Below are 21,318 nucleotides of genomic sequence, written 5' to 3' on the forward strand. Positions count from 1 at the left end.
AATACTTCTTTGTTAAAATGTTGTGGTCAACAATGTAATATTGGCATCAGCCTAGCAGAGCCAACATTGGCCCTGCCAAGGTTGCATTGGCTGCAACTAACATACATTTAATTTTTTCCTTTTAAAATGTTTTTCTGATTACAAAACCCACACGCCATAGACTGGATTCTTCACAAACCATATGTTTCAATCCCAAAATATTTAATAGCGATTCCAAACATCAACCTCTCTTATCTAGATTGTAGGCTTTGTTGTGGCAGAAACAATAATTTAGCTTTCATGGAAGGCTTCATTGCATTAAGAATGATTCACAGCAGACGATAATGATGCAGGTGCAACAAACATTAGCATTTAAAAACAAAATCCCACAAGATTCGGCCAGGGCATGGCTTTCCATCCCAAGTAACCTATGAATACATCTGGCATTGTTGCAGTAGCAACAATAGTTTAGATGCCAAGGAAGGCTTCATTGTGTTGAGAGTTATTTGCAAAAGAGGATGATGACGCAACTGCAGCAAATGTACCTACCTGGGATGGCAGGGCCATGCCCTTTGTAAGGACCCTACTCAATGTGTACTTGAAATTTTTGTCCCAAGGACACATCTTGCTGCTATGTGTTATTAGCTTTGAACTATTGAGTGAATAGTTTCAAATGTGTGTGTTTGGCATATTTTCTATTTGTATGTTTACATTCATAGTTGGCATTGATACTCATGAATAGAAAGCACATGTGTAACATCAAAGATACTAATTAATAGATGGAAGGAAAGTAATAAACTTTATTTCTGCAATGTTCAGTTTGAAAATGATAATGCTGCCCTGAATTAATAACAACTATTTATTAAACAGATAGAAGAACAGAACAAAATGCACAGGTTGCAACCTTAAGTATGTTCCATGCCTAGCAAGAATGGACAACAACTTATATGACGAGTAGATATAAGGATTAAATTCTACCATTTGAAATGGCGCTAGGCATTTATTGTCTTCAATCTTCAAATCACCTTAGCAATCTCCTATGGCAGAGATAGATTAGAACCACTAGACTCTGCAGTTAGTCTTTACGTCCTCAAATTGAATACCAAAAGTAGCACAAAAGTATTGGAGTTTTGTCACCAGCGACACAAGTCTTATTCAAGCCAAAACATACAGCAAGAAGAGCCCACAAAATTTTGGAATAAACAGTCATTATCATAACAAGGTCGCGCCATAGTTTGGTAACCACATCGAATGTATGGAACTCTGCAGATTCAAGGAAGAACTACCCCCACAAACTTGCAATCTCTTGAATGCTTTTAATCCTCCTTCGATTCTCCAGAAATCTGCAGGTATTAACCATGCTACCCACACTAATGAAAGAAAGAAACGGAGCCTAAGAACTTCACAAACCCTTGAAACTGTTCATAAATAAGTTCCTACACCAGCAGTGGCTCTCAACTCAGCAAATATCAAGTCTTGCGCCAAAGGAAACCACTCCACATTATTCTTTTCTTGAATCATGAAATGCATTGACTTATTTTCATATCTCCATGTCAAAACAATATTTATTCATTTTCATCCAAATACCCAAAATAATTGCAACATAAATGTATATTAATGTATTTGCAATTTTGTCTCTAAAGATACTTTACAAAATTGAAAACACTCATTGAATGCTCAGTCACCAGTGAAATACCAGAGGTGATACTTCTAACAAGCTGACTAGGATAGATAGTTTCACTACTGAAACCAGTAGGCCCTAGGGCTTTCGTCCTAGGCACAAGCTTCAAAAATATCTCCAAATCAATATGTGAAATAAACCAAGCATGAAACAAATGGAGCCCAAGTTTCTCTTTTTATAGCCACTAGAAACGCCCTTTGGTCTTCCTTCTTTAACTATTGATTTTCCCTTCTTTTATTAAATTTTGAAGTTGAGGGACAAAAATAACAAAGTGACTTTATTAAATTTTCACTTAATCAACATTAGAGCCACTTTAATACTTAATTAAATTAATTAAATAAATTAAATAATATTACCCTTATGATTTACTTTTGAGGGATAATATTAGATAATAAAATTAATTAATTCCCTTAAACCCAACCATAGCCTACGAGAATTAAAAAGGCTAATAAGTACTCCAGAAGCACTAAGCGGAAGGGGATATTACACCCTTTCCATCCCAAATGATCTCCAAAACCTGCTCCCACACCTATTTGGTTCTCTAACAGAACCCAAAACACAAGAACTCGATAACATAGATAAAAGAAATAAATCAATTAGATAGAGGCCAATCTTGACTTCATGTGGTCTTATCTATATTGACATCTTTTGCATTGCAACTATTCATCTAGATAAGATAGCTCCAGCTTCAACATTTATCTACCATTAAAGATATGTTATAAATTGACAAGGAATTTCTAATATATCAAAAAGAATATAGCCATAAATAGTTTAGAAATAAATTTAATGGAGAAACAATACTTGAGCTCACAAAATAAGTTATAGATGTTTGCATAAAAACATATGTCAAGAACAAATCAAACAAAATAATTATCAACATAAAAATTATCTTTCCTTACTTTGGATGAAACAAACAATCGGTAGGATAATTAGAAGCCTTTCCTTGTCGTGATGTTACACTTAAAAGTTCCTGATTAACAAACAAACATGAGCTCAGACTAGCATTTAACTATGACAAAAGTAGAAAACAAACGTCTAATAAATATATAAATGTCTCTTACCCAAAATATGCAGCCCAGTGACCATCTACATTTAAAAATTTCATTACAACATTAATAAGCAAGAAATAGAAAGATCAAATTATAAACCACGAAACATTCTATAAAGAATTGGAACTCACATATCAATTGCTGAAGTATAATCTCCATGTGACATTATAACCTCTGGAGCTCGATAATTTCGTGTAACAACCTATTTTGAGATCCATACACATGAAACTTGTGTACAAACATAACGAAGTCCAAATTATCAAGTGGTATAGTTATGGAATCTCACCAATGATGTATAACGTCTTCGTGATCTTGGATTTTGTCTTCTTTGTGCAGCCCTATTTTGATCAAGCATAGCCTCTGAACCCTAGAAAGAAAATAAGGGTTGCTTCATTATCTAGTAATTTTTCAGCCTTTTAGACTATTCATTCCACAGTGTTCAAATGAATGTCTTGACGATAACTTGGATATATATGAGATTATTACTACTCTTGATATGAAATTTGTGTAATCACACTTTTATAGCTTACCCATAAAAATAAAATAAAATACGACTTAATTCTAAGGTAGCAAGATAAGAAGAAATTCTACAGTTAAGCATGCTTGAGTCAAAATGGTATTGAGATGGGAGATCTAATCATAAATACTACTTATGAGGTGCAAATATTGATGGCAATCATTTGAGCTACGCAAAGGTTCATTTTGCTAGTTTCAATCATGGTTGTTCACCTCCAAAAGCATTGTCTAATGCAATGAGTGTGAAGTGAACCACTTAAGCTAATGAGAGATGTGTTCTTATCTAAGTTTCTAGTTTAGGGTCAAGAACAAGTACAATTGTGAACTTGTGTGTGTATATATATGTATATAATATATAGCATATAATAATTTATATTTTTATCGGTGAATGTTTTTTGACTGACCTCATCCCCAACATTAATGCAAACATAGATGGAAGACTTGCAGAGTACCCGCCAAGTCTTGAAAATTTGTGAGTTTTTCTACTCGGGAGTATTTACACCATAAAATCGCACAAAAACTCAAGTTTTTGGGAAAAGAGTCTAGCAAAAACTCGTCTGCATAAAAAAAAAGGCCCAAACATGCCAAAAATTATCTTTTTTTTTTAAAGTCAATCTCATTCTCTTCATCAGAATATATACATAAAATATAATATTTAATACTTTAAGTTATATTTCATGTATATATTGATGTTTGAGAGGAGTTTCAAATCTCTAGAAGTTATAATGCAAATTCTAAGTTTTAGAAGATCTTTTAAAATTTTCAGATTTAGTCAAATTTCGGTAATCAGAAGGCTCCTATCAACATTCTCTCACTCTCTATACCACTCACTTTATCTGCCCCGAATTCTAGACCTATCTATTTCCCTATCACTCTTCCTTTGTCCCCTCTCTCTAGCACTCTCTATCTCACTCTCTCCTCTCTCCTAAGATCTAGACCTATCTCTCTACCTCTCTCTCTCTCTCACCCCCCAGATCCCCACAAGGGGTGCTACCCTCAACCTCATTTTGGTGAGGTGGAGTCCCATCGAACTCCTAGGACTAGGCCCTCTAGTTCTACCTCTCCCCTAGTTTCCACTAGAGCTAGGAAGAAGAAGATGCAAAATGTTTTGATGTAGTATTTACTTTAGTTTTACAAAAACAGTTTGCTATTTCATTTTGTTTCAAACTATCAACCATTAACATTCCACATGAGGATGCCATTTTGTACCCAATTTGCATTTAAATCAATCATATATATCTAGACTCAGCTTGTTTCTTTTGTGTACTCATTTGTTGACTCATTAGATGCATCTCCCCATCAAATTTTGCAAAAAAATGCATTTCTAACTAAATTTAAGCAAATTTTTTTGTCGCTGAGTTTTGTTCCTAGCCTTGAGTTTTTTCTTTTGGCGAGTAGTTCAACTATGAATGCAACAAAATCCAAGACCCGTGAGCACCCAGTAGGGGCGCAAAGCCCATGAGCACCCATGAGGGGACTTGGCACAAGCCTTCACACCTATCAACCAACATTAACGCCGCTACAGTTCACAATCAGCCCAAAAGGGATTTGAACCTTGGTGGCACCATTAACAATGCCACAACTTAACCATCACATTGCGGGATCAACCCCATATAACATATAATTATTATTATATGGTATATAATATATTATTATATTAATATATATCATAATAATATAAATTACTCTTGTAGGGTTTTATTTGGTTGAGATCTCTCATAATTCTATCCCCAGTAGTGAGCTTTAAAAGATTGTAAGCATGTAGGAAATGGAAGATGACCCCATTCGATGAAATGCCCTAGTCTATAGTTTTTAGATGAAACATAAGAGTATTTATATTCTCATGGAATCCCTACTCCAATTATATGTATTCTCAATGAGTATCATTTGACGATGTAAGTGCCAATGGCGAAAAAGTGATAGCAAGCTAAGTCACCTTCATTATATGAAGTGTACTTGGGTTAAAATAATGAAAGGGAAGGGGGTAAGTCGTAAATGTTCATTCCACTATTTTCACTCTAATCTCATTACCCTCGTAAAAATCTATTGATGCGATGAGATGCAACATGACCATTCTAGCTCATGTTATAGATTGAGTCTTGTTCAAACCATTACCAAAGAAGAAGGCTGATTGTAACATATGTGACTTATTTACAAGAAAGTCTTTAGAGTTAATCCTTCACTAGTTTCAATCCCACATCATCACCTTCCATTGAACTATTGCGAGCCAACAATATCATCTAAATTCATGAGAGATGGATTCTTGTTGAAACCCTAACTCATGAAGGAAGGTTCACTGTAGAAATAAATTCATATTACATAATGTATTTAATCTTGATAAAAGAGTTATAGCTCCAAGATGAATGGTTCATGTTGTAAGACACTTCAACCTTGTGAGCATGCATTAAAGCAATGAAAGCTAACAATATCATTTGAGTTAAGAAGAGATGGGTTCTTTTTTCAAACCATACCTCATGATAGAAAGTTCATTGAAAAAATGACAGTATTATAATATAGATTTAATCCTAAGTTACCAGTTCTTCCCCTTTTGGCCTGGGTCCGGGTCCTGGTTCTTGCCCGGTCCTGGTTCTCCCTGGGTCCTTCCCAGGTGAACGAGTTCCTTGTGGGTCCTACGTCTGGGAAGGACCCGGGTGAACCCAGGAGGACCCGCGTGAACCCAGGCCCGTGGGTTCCCAAAAACGGGGCCCACGGGTCAAAAAAACAATAAAAAACAATAAAAAGACTTTTTAAAATAGTTTTTTAATAATAAAACTCTAATTCGCCCCTTTATGACTTTTTAAAAAAGACTTGAAACTTGAATATTATATTTTTTGCAGATTATGGATTTATCATTTATCATTTATGTATGGAAAGTCACATTGTATATTTTATTTTTGTATGGATTGTATATATTGAACATATATATGTTGTGTATATATATATATAATTAAAATATATATATATATATATATATATATATATATATATATATATATATATATATATATATATATATATATATATATATATATGTACGGACGAACCCGTAATGACTGATCTCTAATAACATTGAATTGTGAATGAGACTCATATATGTAAAATAAAAGACTTACATAGCTCCAAAATGAATGATTCATCAGGTAAAATATTTCCTAGAGGCTTTTCAAGCTAGGTAGAAAGATAAGTGGGTTTGTTTTTCAGAAAGTTCTACATTTCAGCACATTTGAGCTATAATAAGGGAATGAGTAACATATAAAATAGTCCAAGAAACCAAGTACAAAACCTAGTGATGATTATTGAATCTACAAAAAGGTTCAATTCGCTATTCAAGCTCATGAAACATGGTTGTGAATTACTGCTCATGAAACATTATTTATTGAGAGAATGATTCAAGTATTGAATACTCAACACAATTAGTCTTGAAAAGGATATCTAATAAAATACAATGAGATCACAAGGCAATCTTGTTGACATTAAATCTACTTTAAATACTCTTATGTAAGCATCCTATGCTTATCCTTGGTTATACATGAACAAACTTTCCATTGTCTACACAAAAATATTTAATATCTTAAGTTAGAGATATTTTCTTACCACCTTTAACATTTAATCTAATGCATAAAAGTACTTGAATATTCTTTCTTATTTGAGATCTTGAGGTTTTTTTTTGGAGAGCACACAATTATGCTAAGAGGGGGGGAGAGGTGAATCAGCATAATACAATTCTTTACCTTTCAAACTTAATACCATTAAGAATATCAATTGAACAATATCATTCATTAGATGCAACAATTACGCAACACAAGTGGAATGTGAGATTTATGTGAAAACCCTTATGGGAGAAAACTACGACAAAATCTTGCTTATATAAATGCTTTACTAACAACTTTGCATGCACCAACCCATAGGAGACACCAATCACCTCAATTCATAGGCGCCAACCCATTACTAAGAACCAACTTCTACCTCAACAAAGTCTTGTCTTATTGATAATAACTCTCCTTCAATAACTGCCTTGAATAATCTTCTATGATATTCTTCTCTTGAATGTATTTGTATAATATTTCTTCTTATGGTCACACTTGCTTATACTCCACTTGCTTTTAATCTTTACTCATTTCACTAGTGTTTCTTGCTCTCAATTTGAGTTGTGAATCCTTCTTAAACCTGTTCACAACTCCTCTACAGAATCTTCATATCGATAAATCTGATTGTATTTCTCTTATCCATCTTATATCTTCATTTGCTATTCTTGATTTCTCATTTTCTTCTCACAACAATTTTCTGCTCCTCAAATATACTTTGAATGATCTTCTATCTTTCCTTCACAAAAACTGCCTTCTATATATTTCATAAGTCTGCTCTACTATGCTCCATTAATCTCTTAAATTTCCTTCAAAAATTTGCGTAAACATACCTCATAAATATGCTAGTATAGGAAGGGTATTGTAATGTCCCCATTTGGGAATTTCCTTAGTTTAATCCTGAAACAACAATTCTTAATAAAAAAATGAAAATTGTAATTATATAATTTCATTAAATCTGAAAACATTTCATTTTAAAATTTAACTTAAATTCTAAGACTAGTTCTGAGAATAGAATTTATCTTGATAGCCTTCTCTAATTTGGCAATGGGACTTATGTAATGCTGAATTCTGCTATACTCCAGCATTCTTCTTTATAATCCTTCTGAAAATGTTTCCGAAGTCTGCTCATACGTCCTTTTTAATTCTGCTCATATACTCCCTTTGATTTTGGCTCAAGATCTTTTAACCCATATACATTCTTTTACTCAAATCTACCTTTAATGACTTCTTTTAAATATTTCCTTGAACGTATATATATTCTTTATATTTATATAATTCACTTCTATTTCTTATACATTCTTCTTCAAACCAACTTAATGCTGGTATATGATGATATTATTCCTTATTCAACATACTTTACTTACATATCGGTATTTCTTCTACACGCATCTGCTCTTCAAGAATTGTTGTATTAGCTTGTTCAATCCTTGAAGAGACTACTTACATATACCTCAAATGTCTGCTCCAAATTATTTATAGATCTCCCAGTTATCCTCTTAATATCCCTCCTTTATCTCAATGATCTGTTTTTATATCTGCTTCTTTGGTTTGGATGTGACTCTTCCCTAGAGCCATATCCTTTGATACAAACAAATTATATTAGCTCTCAATGAATCGCACCTCTTGGTCACTCTTGAGACTTAATTATTCTCACTTTAATAAATCTTAATCGCTGTAGCTTTTAACGTTGTCAAATTTACATGCTCCTGTTAGCTCTTCAGACGATGGTCTCATAATCGAAGCTCTCCTTATATTAACTTATCGCTGCCAATCTAGGGGCAGCTCCAAAACACCACCTTTTATCGCTGGCAATAAACATCTCCTGGACGATAGTTGACAGCTGTTTGATTAGAAATCACTACTGTTATACATCTCGCTAATATCATTGCTACCGTTAGATATGGAACATTCAATTTTGGACGATGGTTTATTTGTTCTGTCTCTTATTAAAGTCATCAATAATGAATCGCTCGCTCTCTTAATCACTGTGGGATATATGATTATATCGGCTGTTTGCTCAAGATGATCGAATCCATAGAGGATGAATAAGAAAATCCCCAGATGTCCCCTTTAATAGAGACGTCGTTATAAGAATATGTGTAATGTTTATAATAATATTGATTTACTCTATTTGAATATTTTCAGAATCTTATTATTAATGAATATTAATTAAAGAATAATATTTAATAAACAAACAATTTAATGATAAATATTATATTAAGTAATAAATAATAATTGCTTCATTTATGCTATATATAACAATCAAGGAGGGGACATGACAGATATTGCATTGAAATCTTCTCACAAACCTGTTACACACTCTTCTCTTAATTCTGCATTTATCCTTCTTACAATGTTCTTACATTATCATATGCAGATCTGTAGGTGTAGATATATTTTCTTTTATTCTCACTCTCACTTCTTCACAAATCTCATGCACATATTATATCTATATGCCTCTATGAAGAGAGGCATCTCTTTGAAAAGAGATGTCCTTTTTAAATAGTCATGACCTTTTGTTAAGAGTCCCTTATACTAACTGTTTTCTTTCTCTTCGCCTCTATCGCTGCATTTTAAGGAGATATTTAACTAATGCCGTCGGTTATGAATCACTGTCCTTAATTAATTGGTAAACCTTTTGAATATAGTAATTGCTACACAGATATAATTACTGCCTTAACAATATATCATCGCTGCCTTTAGACATAGTCAAAATGTCTTAATCGCTGCTCTTTAAACTTATTTATCACTGCTATTTAATATTATTTATTGCTGTCTTTCCATCTAATTTATCGCTGCCTTTTGACATGTGCCTAGGCCATATCATCGCTGCTTTTAATATTTCCTACCATCGCTGCCTTACCAATAAGATTCATATTTGTAGATAAGACAATTTGCCTTATATGACTTTTGTCTTTTTCTATTTTTATCTTATATAGATGCATATTATATATTTGATTGCTGCTTTTCATAATATAATCTTTGCTTTACATAATATAATCTTGAGAGGGTACAAGTGTGACATGGGGAGCCTTGGATGATTCTGGGGTACTGAAGTCTTCCCATAAAAAAGGATTCGCAGCCCACATAAATCAGAGTTTGATAATATATAATTAAAGGGTTTGAATTTAAGTTGCAACTGCCCATCATTTATAATAAAGATTTCTTAAATACAGGGATCGCAGCACATATTAAAACAGAGTTTGATTAAACATGGAATCTTTGACTGTTGAGAAGTCAATCAATAAAAAGAAAAAGGTGATATTGGTAATTGAGTGGTTGCTTCTGCATACGGAGGTTTTTAAAAGAATATCCCAGCCTAAACTCATTATCAAAGGTCAGACATTTATTATCAATACAGGTATTTGCAGCCATAATTATCAATGTTTAAAAACTATATGTTGAGTATTGTAAATTGTGGTTTCAGGCTGAGTGACAATCCTGTTTTTTAATTTTTATGTATTGAACATCCTATCAAGCATTTGTTGAAACAAACTCACAAAGAACAAAAATATCACTGTACCATACAATTGGCATTCTGTCAAACATTCATCAAAATAGAATAAAAAATTTGATCAGGATACTATAAATTATGTCTATTATAATGTTCATTGGTTGGTCTTAAGGTATGCCTTTTGTAAACCGTTTGATTGATTAAAATGATATCTAATTTTCTACCAAGCAAATGATTTGATGGGAGATAATCAAATTTTCCTTTGGTACATATATGGTACACATATGACATAATGAAATGACTTACCTCCTCAACAGAACGTGAAAGGTTAAAGTCACAAATTTTAGCTATCACTGGGGAAAACAATAAAACATTTTCAGGCTTGAGATCCCTACAAAATAAACGGAAAATCAAAGAGTTTTGTTAGATATTTTATTTGAATGATGAGGATGCTATACCACCCACACTTTGAACATAAGTTTTCTCAAAAAATATATATAAATAAATAAGGATGACATTCGCATATTTAAGATTCCTAAAAAGGGAAAAACAAGTGTTTGTTTTCATTATTGCCAATGTTTAAACCATAATCATCTATTAATTAAAATGATTAAAATAAAGGAAAATGAGCAAGAACAATATTTACTCAAGTTAGAAAAAAATCAAGGGCTCTCATACAAAAGGAAGAGCTATATTATTTTGTATAAAATTAAAATTGCTGTATGGGATAACGGCATTTTGAAAAAACCAAAGCATATGTTGAGCTCTGCTAGGGTTTTTTTTCATTTTTGGTTAATAGATGGCCTTTTTTGTTTGGCTCCTGTCACCCTATTCATCTATAATGATCTAAGTGCAAGTAATTTGCATTTATTGTTCTGAACTAGTCCTTTATAAACCCCTTGGATAGTGAGTCTGCATTTTCTTATAAAATGGAAAAATCCATACTACATGCATCTATTCTAGTGCAATGATAACCGACAGATGTTCACATGAGAATGGCTCTAGAACAAGCTCAAAAATTCATCCCCAAAAGATTGTATGAGGTGATGATGTTTCTTGTAAGAAATCAATGCCTAGTGTTGGATATTCTTGAATTTGAAAATGCTTGCCATTGGTTTGAATGCTTTACTCTGATAGGTCATTTTGTTGGATGCACACCCTTAGAAGGTATGTTAGAAAACTAGGTTCAATCCACCTAGCAACTTCATGGTGTTAAACTTTGGTCAGTCCAAGAATATGAACCAAGGCTTCTATTCAAGTTTTCCAGTCCTAAACATTCTACTACCAATATTAAACATGGATCTTGGTTTATGCCCAATACTCTTTTCACACTAGACTAGGGTTTTTTTGGTCTTTGATAGAGCCAAACTCAAAATACCTATCCAATTTGAATCCTAAATCTTCACTTTCTTATCTGGGATTTTATTGACCAGCTAATTAAGCCTTAAGTTGTTTGATTTGCCATGAGAAAAAAGAATGTTTACTCTTTGTTTAGAAAAAGGGCTTGTATCAACTTGTATTGCCTTTCCCAAGACATTATGGAAATTATTGGCATTCGAATACATGACAAATGCATATCATGTTGTGTCTTATATAGAAATTTTCCCAACACATGCATTTTCTACCGATTCATCGAACATAAGACTCAAGATTACTTTCTCATAGAAAATTCTTAGTGTTCACATTGCCTAAAACTTCTTTGAGATTGGAAAAGTTGTCATTATTATGATTAATGGTTGAACCAATATGACCAATAGAAAAGCCAAGTAACTGAGATTATTACTACCAAAGCATCTAACCCTATGTAGAAACTCTATGATCCCCTACTAAATTTTTCAACCTTTTGCTCTCCTTTTGTATCATATAATTTGTTTGAATTTTCTATCAAGAGTTCCAATTTGACTTCTCTGTATGTATGTATTAACTATCAACTCTGTGTGTCTTCTTCTAAGTTTGTATACTGATTGGAGATTTAAATGTTACCAATGTATAATACCATATGCATCCTAGAATAGACATCCAGCTGAAGTAACAAAACACAATTAAAGTATTTGCAGGAAACACAGTTTATATTAATGTAGATGGCTGTCATTCATAACAGAAAATAAAGTTCTGCACTTACGATTTGTAGTCATTAGAAATATTACAAATGATTTTCCCAGACAAACATCAGCAGATGTGAACCCTTAAACATTTCCCTTGAATCATCAGCTCAACATATATTCTGTCCAAGGCTTATATGCACAAAAAAACCTTCAATCACTGCTCCTAAGAAGTGGTCAAGCCTGCCATAATATTTATCCTGCCCATGAAAACTTGCTGCTATACTGAAACACGCAACTAGCAGAAAAAAGCCATGCCCAAACAAAATATCCTCAGGCTATTTTAAGAGGAATTGACCTGCCCAATATAATGACCTCTACATGCCTAGCAAAGAGTGACTAGCAAGAGCAAGCATAAGGGAGTGACCAGCAGAGAGCAAATGTAAGTGCCCAGCTCTTCAAGAGTATCAACACCTAGTCCACAGACCAGAAAACATTACATATGTATTACCCAAAACGGAGGTTACCAGGTGTGTGCAAAAAACTGGACAAATATGCAATGAAAAGTCTTCTAAAACTCGGCAACTAAATCTCCCTTTAGCACTTCAATGTTATTAAACTCAGAAATTTATCTTTAACAAAGATTCCATAAATTTCTAAAATCTAAATCATTGGATCCAAATTCAAAACCAGTAAACCTCTTTAAGCACAAATGTGAACCTTGACTGAATCTGCTTCTGAATCTACACAAATAAATGAGGGTTTTCATCCCTGCTCAACACCTTCAGCACTCTGTTGATGCCTGTATGGAACCGCTTTTATGAAGACAAAGGGTTTTCATCCTGCTAACAAGAGTTTGGCCACAAGCACAAAGCTCCAAATCCCCACAAAGAAGTAAAACAAGCCTCTAAATCTTCTGTATGCAACAAATGAGACCTCAACCTTCATTTATAACCATCCCAGGAACTTTCCAGAAAGTGCAATATAAAATCACTTTATAATTTAATTAATCCTTATATCCCTAAAAAATGATTTATTTCAAGTTTCAATATTCGATTATTTTGAGGACTTTAGTTATATTTTCATTCCAACGAGCTATTATACTAAGGTACCCATTTTAATTAAAATAGCAACCATAGTAAAATTAATTAAAATAGAGCTCAATAATACACTCGAGTTGCAAAAATGGTTGGAATGCATTAGAATTTAAAATTGACTACACAGGAGTGATTCCGATGATGAATGATGATAATCAAACCCAACCGAGTGATTTACTATAAATAGATGCTCTATCCAAAAATATTGGGGAACACACTAGAAGCCAAAAGTAACTTCAGAAAGTGCCTTCTAAGTCCTCTAGACCATCTGAGCTCACTCGTAACATCAAATAACCACTTTATTAAGGATGACACACACCTAGAAGGTCAGAGCCAACTAGAAAGCAAAAGAAACTGAAAAATGGGGACATTCCAATCCACCTTTCCTAAAGATTGCTTGTTCTCAAGCAATGCCAACTCAACCCCAAAATCACCAGATTGATCTAGACTAAAACCAAATATATTCCCAAGGTCCCAAATCAACCTAGGAGGTCTGTAGCTCCATCTACTCTAAGCACTATCCAGTTGGGTATCAACGCAAGAGACCTCTTGAAAACTATTTATAAGAAGAGCAATAAAATGTTGGTGTAATTAAGTGTTGTACCTAGTAGAGTCTTCACCTAGGTTCTAATTACACATATCACTTAAGGTTACCTAGTGATCACTTTAGGAACATTCCCACTTTCTATGGTATTATCACAATATCACCTATCCACCTTAAGTGGACTTATCACACTATCACTTATCCACCTTATGTGGTTGATAGGTTATCAATTGCATAGGAAAGGCACTTATCAGCATCTTGTCTAATCCTCCATATTCACCTTGCCTTTATATGCAAGGTTCATTATATACATTTTCATGCCCATTAGCAATTCATCAATCTTGCATTGTTGATGCAATCTTTCTTGCCATTCTCTCTTGTGAGTTTTTTTGGTCTTTCATAGATCCTAGGAGTGTTGTAGAGTCATCTAATACTCTAACATGGTATCATAGTGCTAGGTTTGAAGACTCCTCTAGAGTTGTGATTTTGGCTTGAAAACTTTGTTGGGTGCAGTTTGAGGCTGATTGGGCATCACCATTGCGTCTAGGAGGCCATTCCGATGAATTTTGACTACAAATATGCCTATATTTGGGTAAAATTGTTTCTATAGAAAAAAAATTTAATCGAAAGGCCATTTGACCCCCTCCTGAGCAGCAGATTATAGAGATTTTTCAGCAAATTTTATGATGTAGGCAAGTTTATTTTGCTAGGAACAATATTTTGTTTTGGACAAAATATTGTTATTTGGGTAAATATTTGTATTGGGTGCAATATACTTTGTCTTGGCTGCAGAAGTTGTTGAATCTCTATCCTCCTTATTGGATCAGGTTATCCAGTCGACCCTCATTTGCTTTGAAGGTGCATTTGGGTCAAACCCTTATTTTGCACTATAGGTGAACCGATTTGTTTGTTTGGCCTTCATTTAGCCACCTAAAAAACCCATTGGATCAGCATTAACTCATTAGCAGGCCGCATCTGTCCATGTGACCGGACCTCTAATTTTATTATCGTGATCGGCCAGTCATATCTGTGATCAACTCCATCATACTTCGCTGGTTGAGTTCATTATTCTGGTGAGCCCATTTTGCTCATATTGAAATTTGTTTTTCTGAAAGTCGGGACTGTGGTACCCACGATCTATGCCGTGGTGAACAGTTTATTATATTGGCTCACCAACGTGCTTATTAGCAAGTTCGAGAATCCCTTTTCCATGGTAGCTAGAGCATTTTTTGCCTTTATTTTCTACAGGCGTTTTGGCACAAGGGTTGTTCACCCAAGTGTTCACATATTATTAAGCTTGTGCTTTGTTTGGTGATTGACCTAGGCTAGCCCGAAGCATGAGTCAGTGTCTCATATAATATATTTGGCGGCCTCATTGTTCTTAGGACCGCAATTATTATTGTTTAAGCAGCTTACATTTGTGGTTTGATTTGTCTAATTTTCTCAGATCGAGTCCAAATGTTGGTGAGTCGCATTGCAATTACTTTGACCAATGTGTACGAATTTCACTAGGCATTGTTTTGATTACTTTCTTTGGCATGGCGTTTATAGAATTGGCTAGCTCATGTACACTTTGCCACCCTCATTACCATGGTCGGTTCACTTGGATGTGAGCAGTTTTGGTGCCTTCATTATCCTTTGTCAGCCTTATTGCTTTGGTGATCTGCATTTTCTTCCCTATGATTGAAACTAGTGGCACGATTTCATCTTCCTTTCATTAGTAGAGGCCATGAAATATTTATTAGAGGGCACTATGTGCATGCACATTTAATAATTTATGCAAGTTTTTTATCGATCGGGGATGCATTTAATCCTTGAATTTGCGCATTCACATTTGGTGGACGATCGACTTCTTCATCAACTTGGCTAGTGATTTTCACTTTGTTCTACAAGCAACGTGCACTACAAACCAATTGTTGTTTGCAAGCCACATTCTCACATATTGCCTGCGAGTAGGCAAACCTGTATTGTCTTACAGTTAGGTGGCATTGGCTTGTAAAAACTATGGCGAGTGGATCATTGGCTTTCTTGCATTGAATTGGCCAATGTTCACAACACATTTATTTCTTGCCTTCGTAGATTTTTTTCCCATGCATCATTTCATTAGCAAATTTTATTGTATGAAGCAGCTCTTCATCATTTGGTTTGATGCTTTGTGTTACAACAATCTATCGGCTCTATTATTGCTTTTTGCCAATGGAGTCATACTTACCTTAGGCCAGCAGGAGTTTATTGGCTAGTTCTTTGTAAGCGGCGTCATTTCAACTTAGCCAATGACTGATTGGAGGTTCAAACTTGTCCATAGTTCCTCGTATAAGTATTTCTAGGTTGGACATTTGAGGCATTGTTGTGGATGCACGATCTCTAGTCTAGTCGATGGTATTATTGAATTTTTGTGTTTTGTACATTGGCAGTTTAATCCCACATTCAATGGGCAGCTTAATTCTTGAGCCTTTATATATGATCAGCTCCTTTGTAATAGCATAATGTCAGTTATGCAATATATGTTGGTTTAATGCAGTGTTCCATAGTCGTTGGGGATTGGGGGATGCAAGGACGCGGGGACAGGTTTCGAGGATGGGGGGGCAAAGGGCCTAAGTTTGGGGGCGGTTGGGGGGTGGTTGGATGGTGGTGCTGATATAGTAATACATATACTTATAGTACTTGAAAAACCAGTTGTAAAAAGATGTATAACAATATCGAATTACATTTCAAATGAAACTATTGGAAATTAGTAAAATTATAAAATAACAAAATTAGAAATACTAAATACGAAGATTTCTTGAATGCTAGATAAAATATGATAAATGAAATTGTCAAATTGGAGATTTCTATTATATCGAAAATATGAATATCTGATATCATAAAGATAATTACATGATACATCATTACAATGAGTAGCAATAACATTTCAAAAGACAAAATGCCAAAATGTCAAAACTCAAAATGTAGTGAAGGCCTCTAATCATCTGCAAACTCCTCATCACTGGAATTGTTGGACTCCTCGCAATCAAGATCCCTCAAACTAACACCAACCAGCCCTACATCTGAAGTGGTAGGATCCTCATCAACCTGTGGTGGCTCCTCTAGCTCTACATCCCATCGTGCCACCAGACTCTCTTTGTACAAAAGTGTCTTGTGGTCAATGAGATGCAAAGCACTATGTACAGCCACAAGCTTCTTTTCTCTCTTAGAGGTAAGTCTATTCCCCTTAAGAGAGTGGATGAAGCTATATGTAGACCAATTCCTCTCAGCAGCTGAAGAACTAGAAACGTAGGATAGCATACGAATAGCTAGAGTGGTAGTTGAAGATTTCTGACCATGACAATTCCACCACAAAAGTGGGTCCTCCTGTGCCATAGTTTCTATATCCATCTTTGCCGCGTCTGAATAACCCCTAAGAGTGGCAAATTTCATCCACTCAGTGCGAATTATGCAGACATCTCTAGAATAATACATCTTCTCTATGCACCTAAAAAACCCCGCCTTCACCTCATCATCCTAAATCAATGAAACTCGACCCAGCCTAGCCTTGTACCACTTAGGATTCAAGGCATAGGCAGCCATATGCAAGGGAGTGTTGAGCTTGTCGCATCTGTGCTGAATGATTGGTTGAATGTGCTCATTGTAGAATGCTAAAGTGGGGTCCTTCACTCACACAACAACCCTCATCTGATCAAGCATAGAATCGATGCACTCATACACCTCTCCAAGGTTAGGTGCATCCCCATCCCCATATCTAATGAATTGGAAAACTGGAGCAATGATGGAGACTATGTATTTTGCATTAGTCCAAAACACATCACTCTTCACTACCTCTTTCACCCTTCTTCCCTGCTCCATCTTGGCCTCAGCCCACCTATTCCACTATGTTGCCATAACCATGAGTTGCAGTGCTTCTTGCAACTCAATCATTCTCTCCAAAAGAATGAAATAGGATGCATATCTAGTCTCAATTGGTTTCAAGAACTCCTTCGAGAAGGTCCTGAAGAGTGCATGTGAAGTGTGGTGATTGCAGATAAACATCTGCACATCTCTCGCATTGCTAACCACCCCTCTAATCCATTCAATCTTCCTCATGTCCTTGAGTGCATTGTTCATGGCATGCACACATGGAGTCCACCAAATATGTTTGTAGGCTGCCTCAATAAGTTTCCCTGCTACTCTACACACATGGGTTGCATCCGTCACTACTTGGACCACATTTTGTGGCCCAACCTCCTCAATAGCCTCCATAAGGACCTCAAACTGAAAATCAGCATCTTTGTGATGCCCTGTACAATTAGATACTCTGAGAAAGTATGGGCCCTCTGCACATGTGACCATGATTTTGATGAGTGGACGATGACTAATGTCTGTCCACCCATCCATAACTATGCTACATCAAGAGGCCACCCAACATGCCTTCATCTTCTCCATCGAAATATTGATCTTGGAATAGCTCTTATCCAAGATCATGGTCCTCAATTTGGTCTCACATGGTAGCACATATGATGGTCCTCCCTTCACCACCATCGACATCATCTCCCTATAATGAGACTGAGCTACATGAAATGGGATGCCATCGGCAAAGAAGAACCTGCCAATGGAATCATCTATATCATCCTTCAGTTGCACATTGAACAAATCAACAATGGGGTTACTTCACATCTTGTGTTTCCTTGTCCCCTTAACTTCTTGTTATTGGGCCATGGCACTGGAAATGGAAGTGGATGAAGGTATAGACATCACTCCTCTCCTCTCCAATGTATGAGAAGAAGTATGTTGCAATTGTTGGCTCTGCTGAAGGGCTACCCTAGCAGACAAAATAATAGGGACTGCAACTGCATTGTCATCTGGAATGCCCCAAAGCTTGTTGATCTCAACTCTGTATTCTAGGTTTTTATGTTCTTCCTAAAATCGACATGGATCCACACCATTTTCTCTCCAAAAAAGGAAGTGTGCATTCACTCTAGTGATGCTACAAAACCATGCAAGTCCACAAATGTTGCATTGCCACTTCCTTGTTCCCCACCTGTCCCTGATGTGCCTTGTATTTTTGAAGCACACTGTTTTAGAGGAGATTTAGAATTACAAGGACCCCTAGCATACTATGCCAATAACTTTGAAGGGCAACTTGTACTAGTTGGTGCACTTGCCATGGAACTAGATTGGGCTCCAGGATCAGCCCCATGGTCACCCCCCTTAGCCTTAGGTTCATAATTTGAATCATTTCCACTATGAGAATGGATTTCCATCTCATCCTCATTCATGTCATGAGAGCTCATTGTGATAGTGACAGTGCATTTCACAAAATAAAAATAAAAATAAATTCAATAACCATGTAATTTCAGCCTAGTTTAACAAATAATAAATTAGAAAATTCAATTTTGAAAATGAAAATGAAAATTTAAAATTTGATGTTGAATCTTGAGGGAAAAATGATGAATGATTCGTTCATCATTTTGCCCTCAAGATTCAACATCAAATCTGATTTTGAAATGAATAAAAAAACAAGTTTAAACAACAAAAAAATTGAAAATCGGAAAATGAAACAAAAAAAAAAACAAGAAATAAACTATCTTGTGTTTGAAAAATCTCTCCAAAATGTTGTAGAATCCTCTTTCTCCTCTTCTTCTTGCTCCTTCCCACTTCTCTTACACTTGCACTCACTCTTTTCACTCCTTCAATCACTCTTTTCTAAGTTTTTTCTCCTCTACACCTAGCTGGTAAAAAAAAATCAGAATTAGAAATGTGAATGAAATCAATAGTTTTAGGGGTTTTGTAATGCATTGGGGGAAGGGGTGGGGCCCACATCAAATTAGGGTTACCCCCAAACACCCAAAAATCGCTCAAAATAAAAAAATTACAAATTTTAAATGTTTTTTGACGTGTTCAGACAAGAGACTTCTGCACGTCTCCCCGCCCCTCGAGAGACACCTAGACGTCTCCCAAGGAGTCTTGGAGATGCCGAGACGTCTCCAAGACTACTTGGAGAGGCTAAGACGTCTCTTCGTCTCCAACACCACGTCCTCGTCTCCCCGTCTCGTGGGCCTGAAGGGGGGATATGCATTTCCGTGGAACACTGGTTTAATGGTGCTAGGTGATAGTCTATGGTCATAATGTGACCCGAGATTTTCTCTTAAGGGCTTAACGCCCAAGAGGCGCAACTTTAGCCCGCCACCAAATATTTTATCACCCAACACTCAAAGACGGTCATATGGGTGCCTAGGTGGGCGAATTCAATTTAGCCCCCTGATGTTGTTTTCACCCCCTAAGTGCTTCTAAAAGGGGTTTTTTTTATTTTTCTCATAACTTGGGCAAACGGAAGTGGATTTTTGCAAACCAGAATATTGATGGAAATCTCTTGGCATCAATTTCACGGTGGTTGAGGTATTTTCTAGATATTTTGTTGTTTGATGTATTTTTTTCGTTGAAGTTCAATCCTGGTTTTGCACAACTCTCTTTTGTTGCCTCTATTTATGACGTCAAAAGAGTATCATTGATGTAATCATGGGTTATGTAGCACATCCATTTGTTATCACTTTGACTAAGGACAATTATGAGTCATCGGCAATAGGAGTCAATAGGAGTCATCACACATTATAGGTGGCTTAATCTCTTGCCTCATCTTTATGGACTCATTCCTAACCCAAAGACCAAATGGAAGCCATTAGTTTGGGCTAATAGAAATGATCATATCATAGGATTGATTGGTTGTAGATCAGTAAAAGCTTCTTCCATGATATCTACCACAAGTTTACAAGTATTTAGTACCCAGAACAGTTTGGACCATTATGTGGTAGATTTTTGGAGATCCATATATTCCTCCATTCCCAAATTATCCTACTTCAGATTACCTTCTTCCACTTGATGATGTTGACAATATTCCCTTTAATGATGGCACCTTAGAGAGGTTCCGGGGTTCCAAAGTGCAGGAACTAAGACATGTTTCGGAGTCTCGAGGTTTCGAAACCTCAAAATAGTATAAGGCATCAAAATGAATTTATTTCGGAACTCTGGAGTTCCAAGGTTCCGGGGTGAAGAAAACTTCAGAAGTTTGGATCTCGGGACTCCGGGATCCTGGAATTCCGAAGTGCTTACAATAGTTTCTTAAGATGGTCTCTGGGGTTTCGGGATCTTCAAGAAGTTTTTAGACTCAATAGCACAAGGATGCCCGGGATTCCGGGGTTCCGGGATCCCGAAGGATTTCAACTTAGGTGTGAAAAAGGGATTCGAAGACTTGAGACTTGACTAAGAGGGACTTCGGAACTTCGGGAACCCGGAGTTCTGAAGAGGTCAAAAGGTAGTTTCGAGATCTCGGAGACCCAAGATCCCGAAACAACGAAACAAGGCCATCTAACCCTAAGGATCGACAAAAAATCGATTT

The 21,318-nt window shown here is 35.6% G+C and overlaps 1 protein-coding gene across 3 annotated transcripts in view; it reads right to left on the reverse strand.

Moving 5' to 3' along the window:
- The window catches only part of LOC131031156 (mitogen-activated protein kinase 4), a 104,815-nt gene that overhangs the window by 14,418 nt on the left and 69,079 nt on the right, over positions 1 to 21,318 (reverse strand). For all 3 annotated transcript variants that reach the window (XM_059209394.1, XM_057962200.2, XM_057962199.2), the window contains 5 exons: positions 10,573 to 10,657; positions 2,996 to 3,076; positions 2,841 to 2,911; positions 2,722 to 2,746; positions 2,560 to 2,630 (listed from right to left, as the gene is read on the reverse strand). In XM_059209394.1, the coding sequence (XP_059065377.1) occupies positions 2,560 to 2,630; positions 2,722 to 2,746; positions 2,841 to 2,911; positions 2,996 to 3,076; positions 10,573 to 10,657 (333 nt within the window). The remainder of the gene's footprint in view (positions 1 to 2,559; positions 2,631 to 2,721; positions 2,747 to 2,840; positions 2,912 to 2,995; positions 3,077 to 10,572; positions 10,658 to 21,318) is intronic.

This window comes from Cryptomeria japonica, chromosome 7, assembly GCF_030272615.1.
Source record: "Cryptomeria japonica chromosome 7, Sugi_1.0, whole genome shotgun sequence".
NCBI classification, from domain to species: Eukaryota; Viridiplantae; Streptophyta; class Pinopsida; order Cupressales; family Cupressaceae; genus Cryptomeria; species Cryptomeria japonica.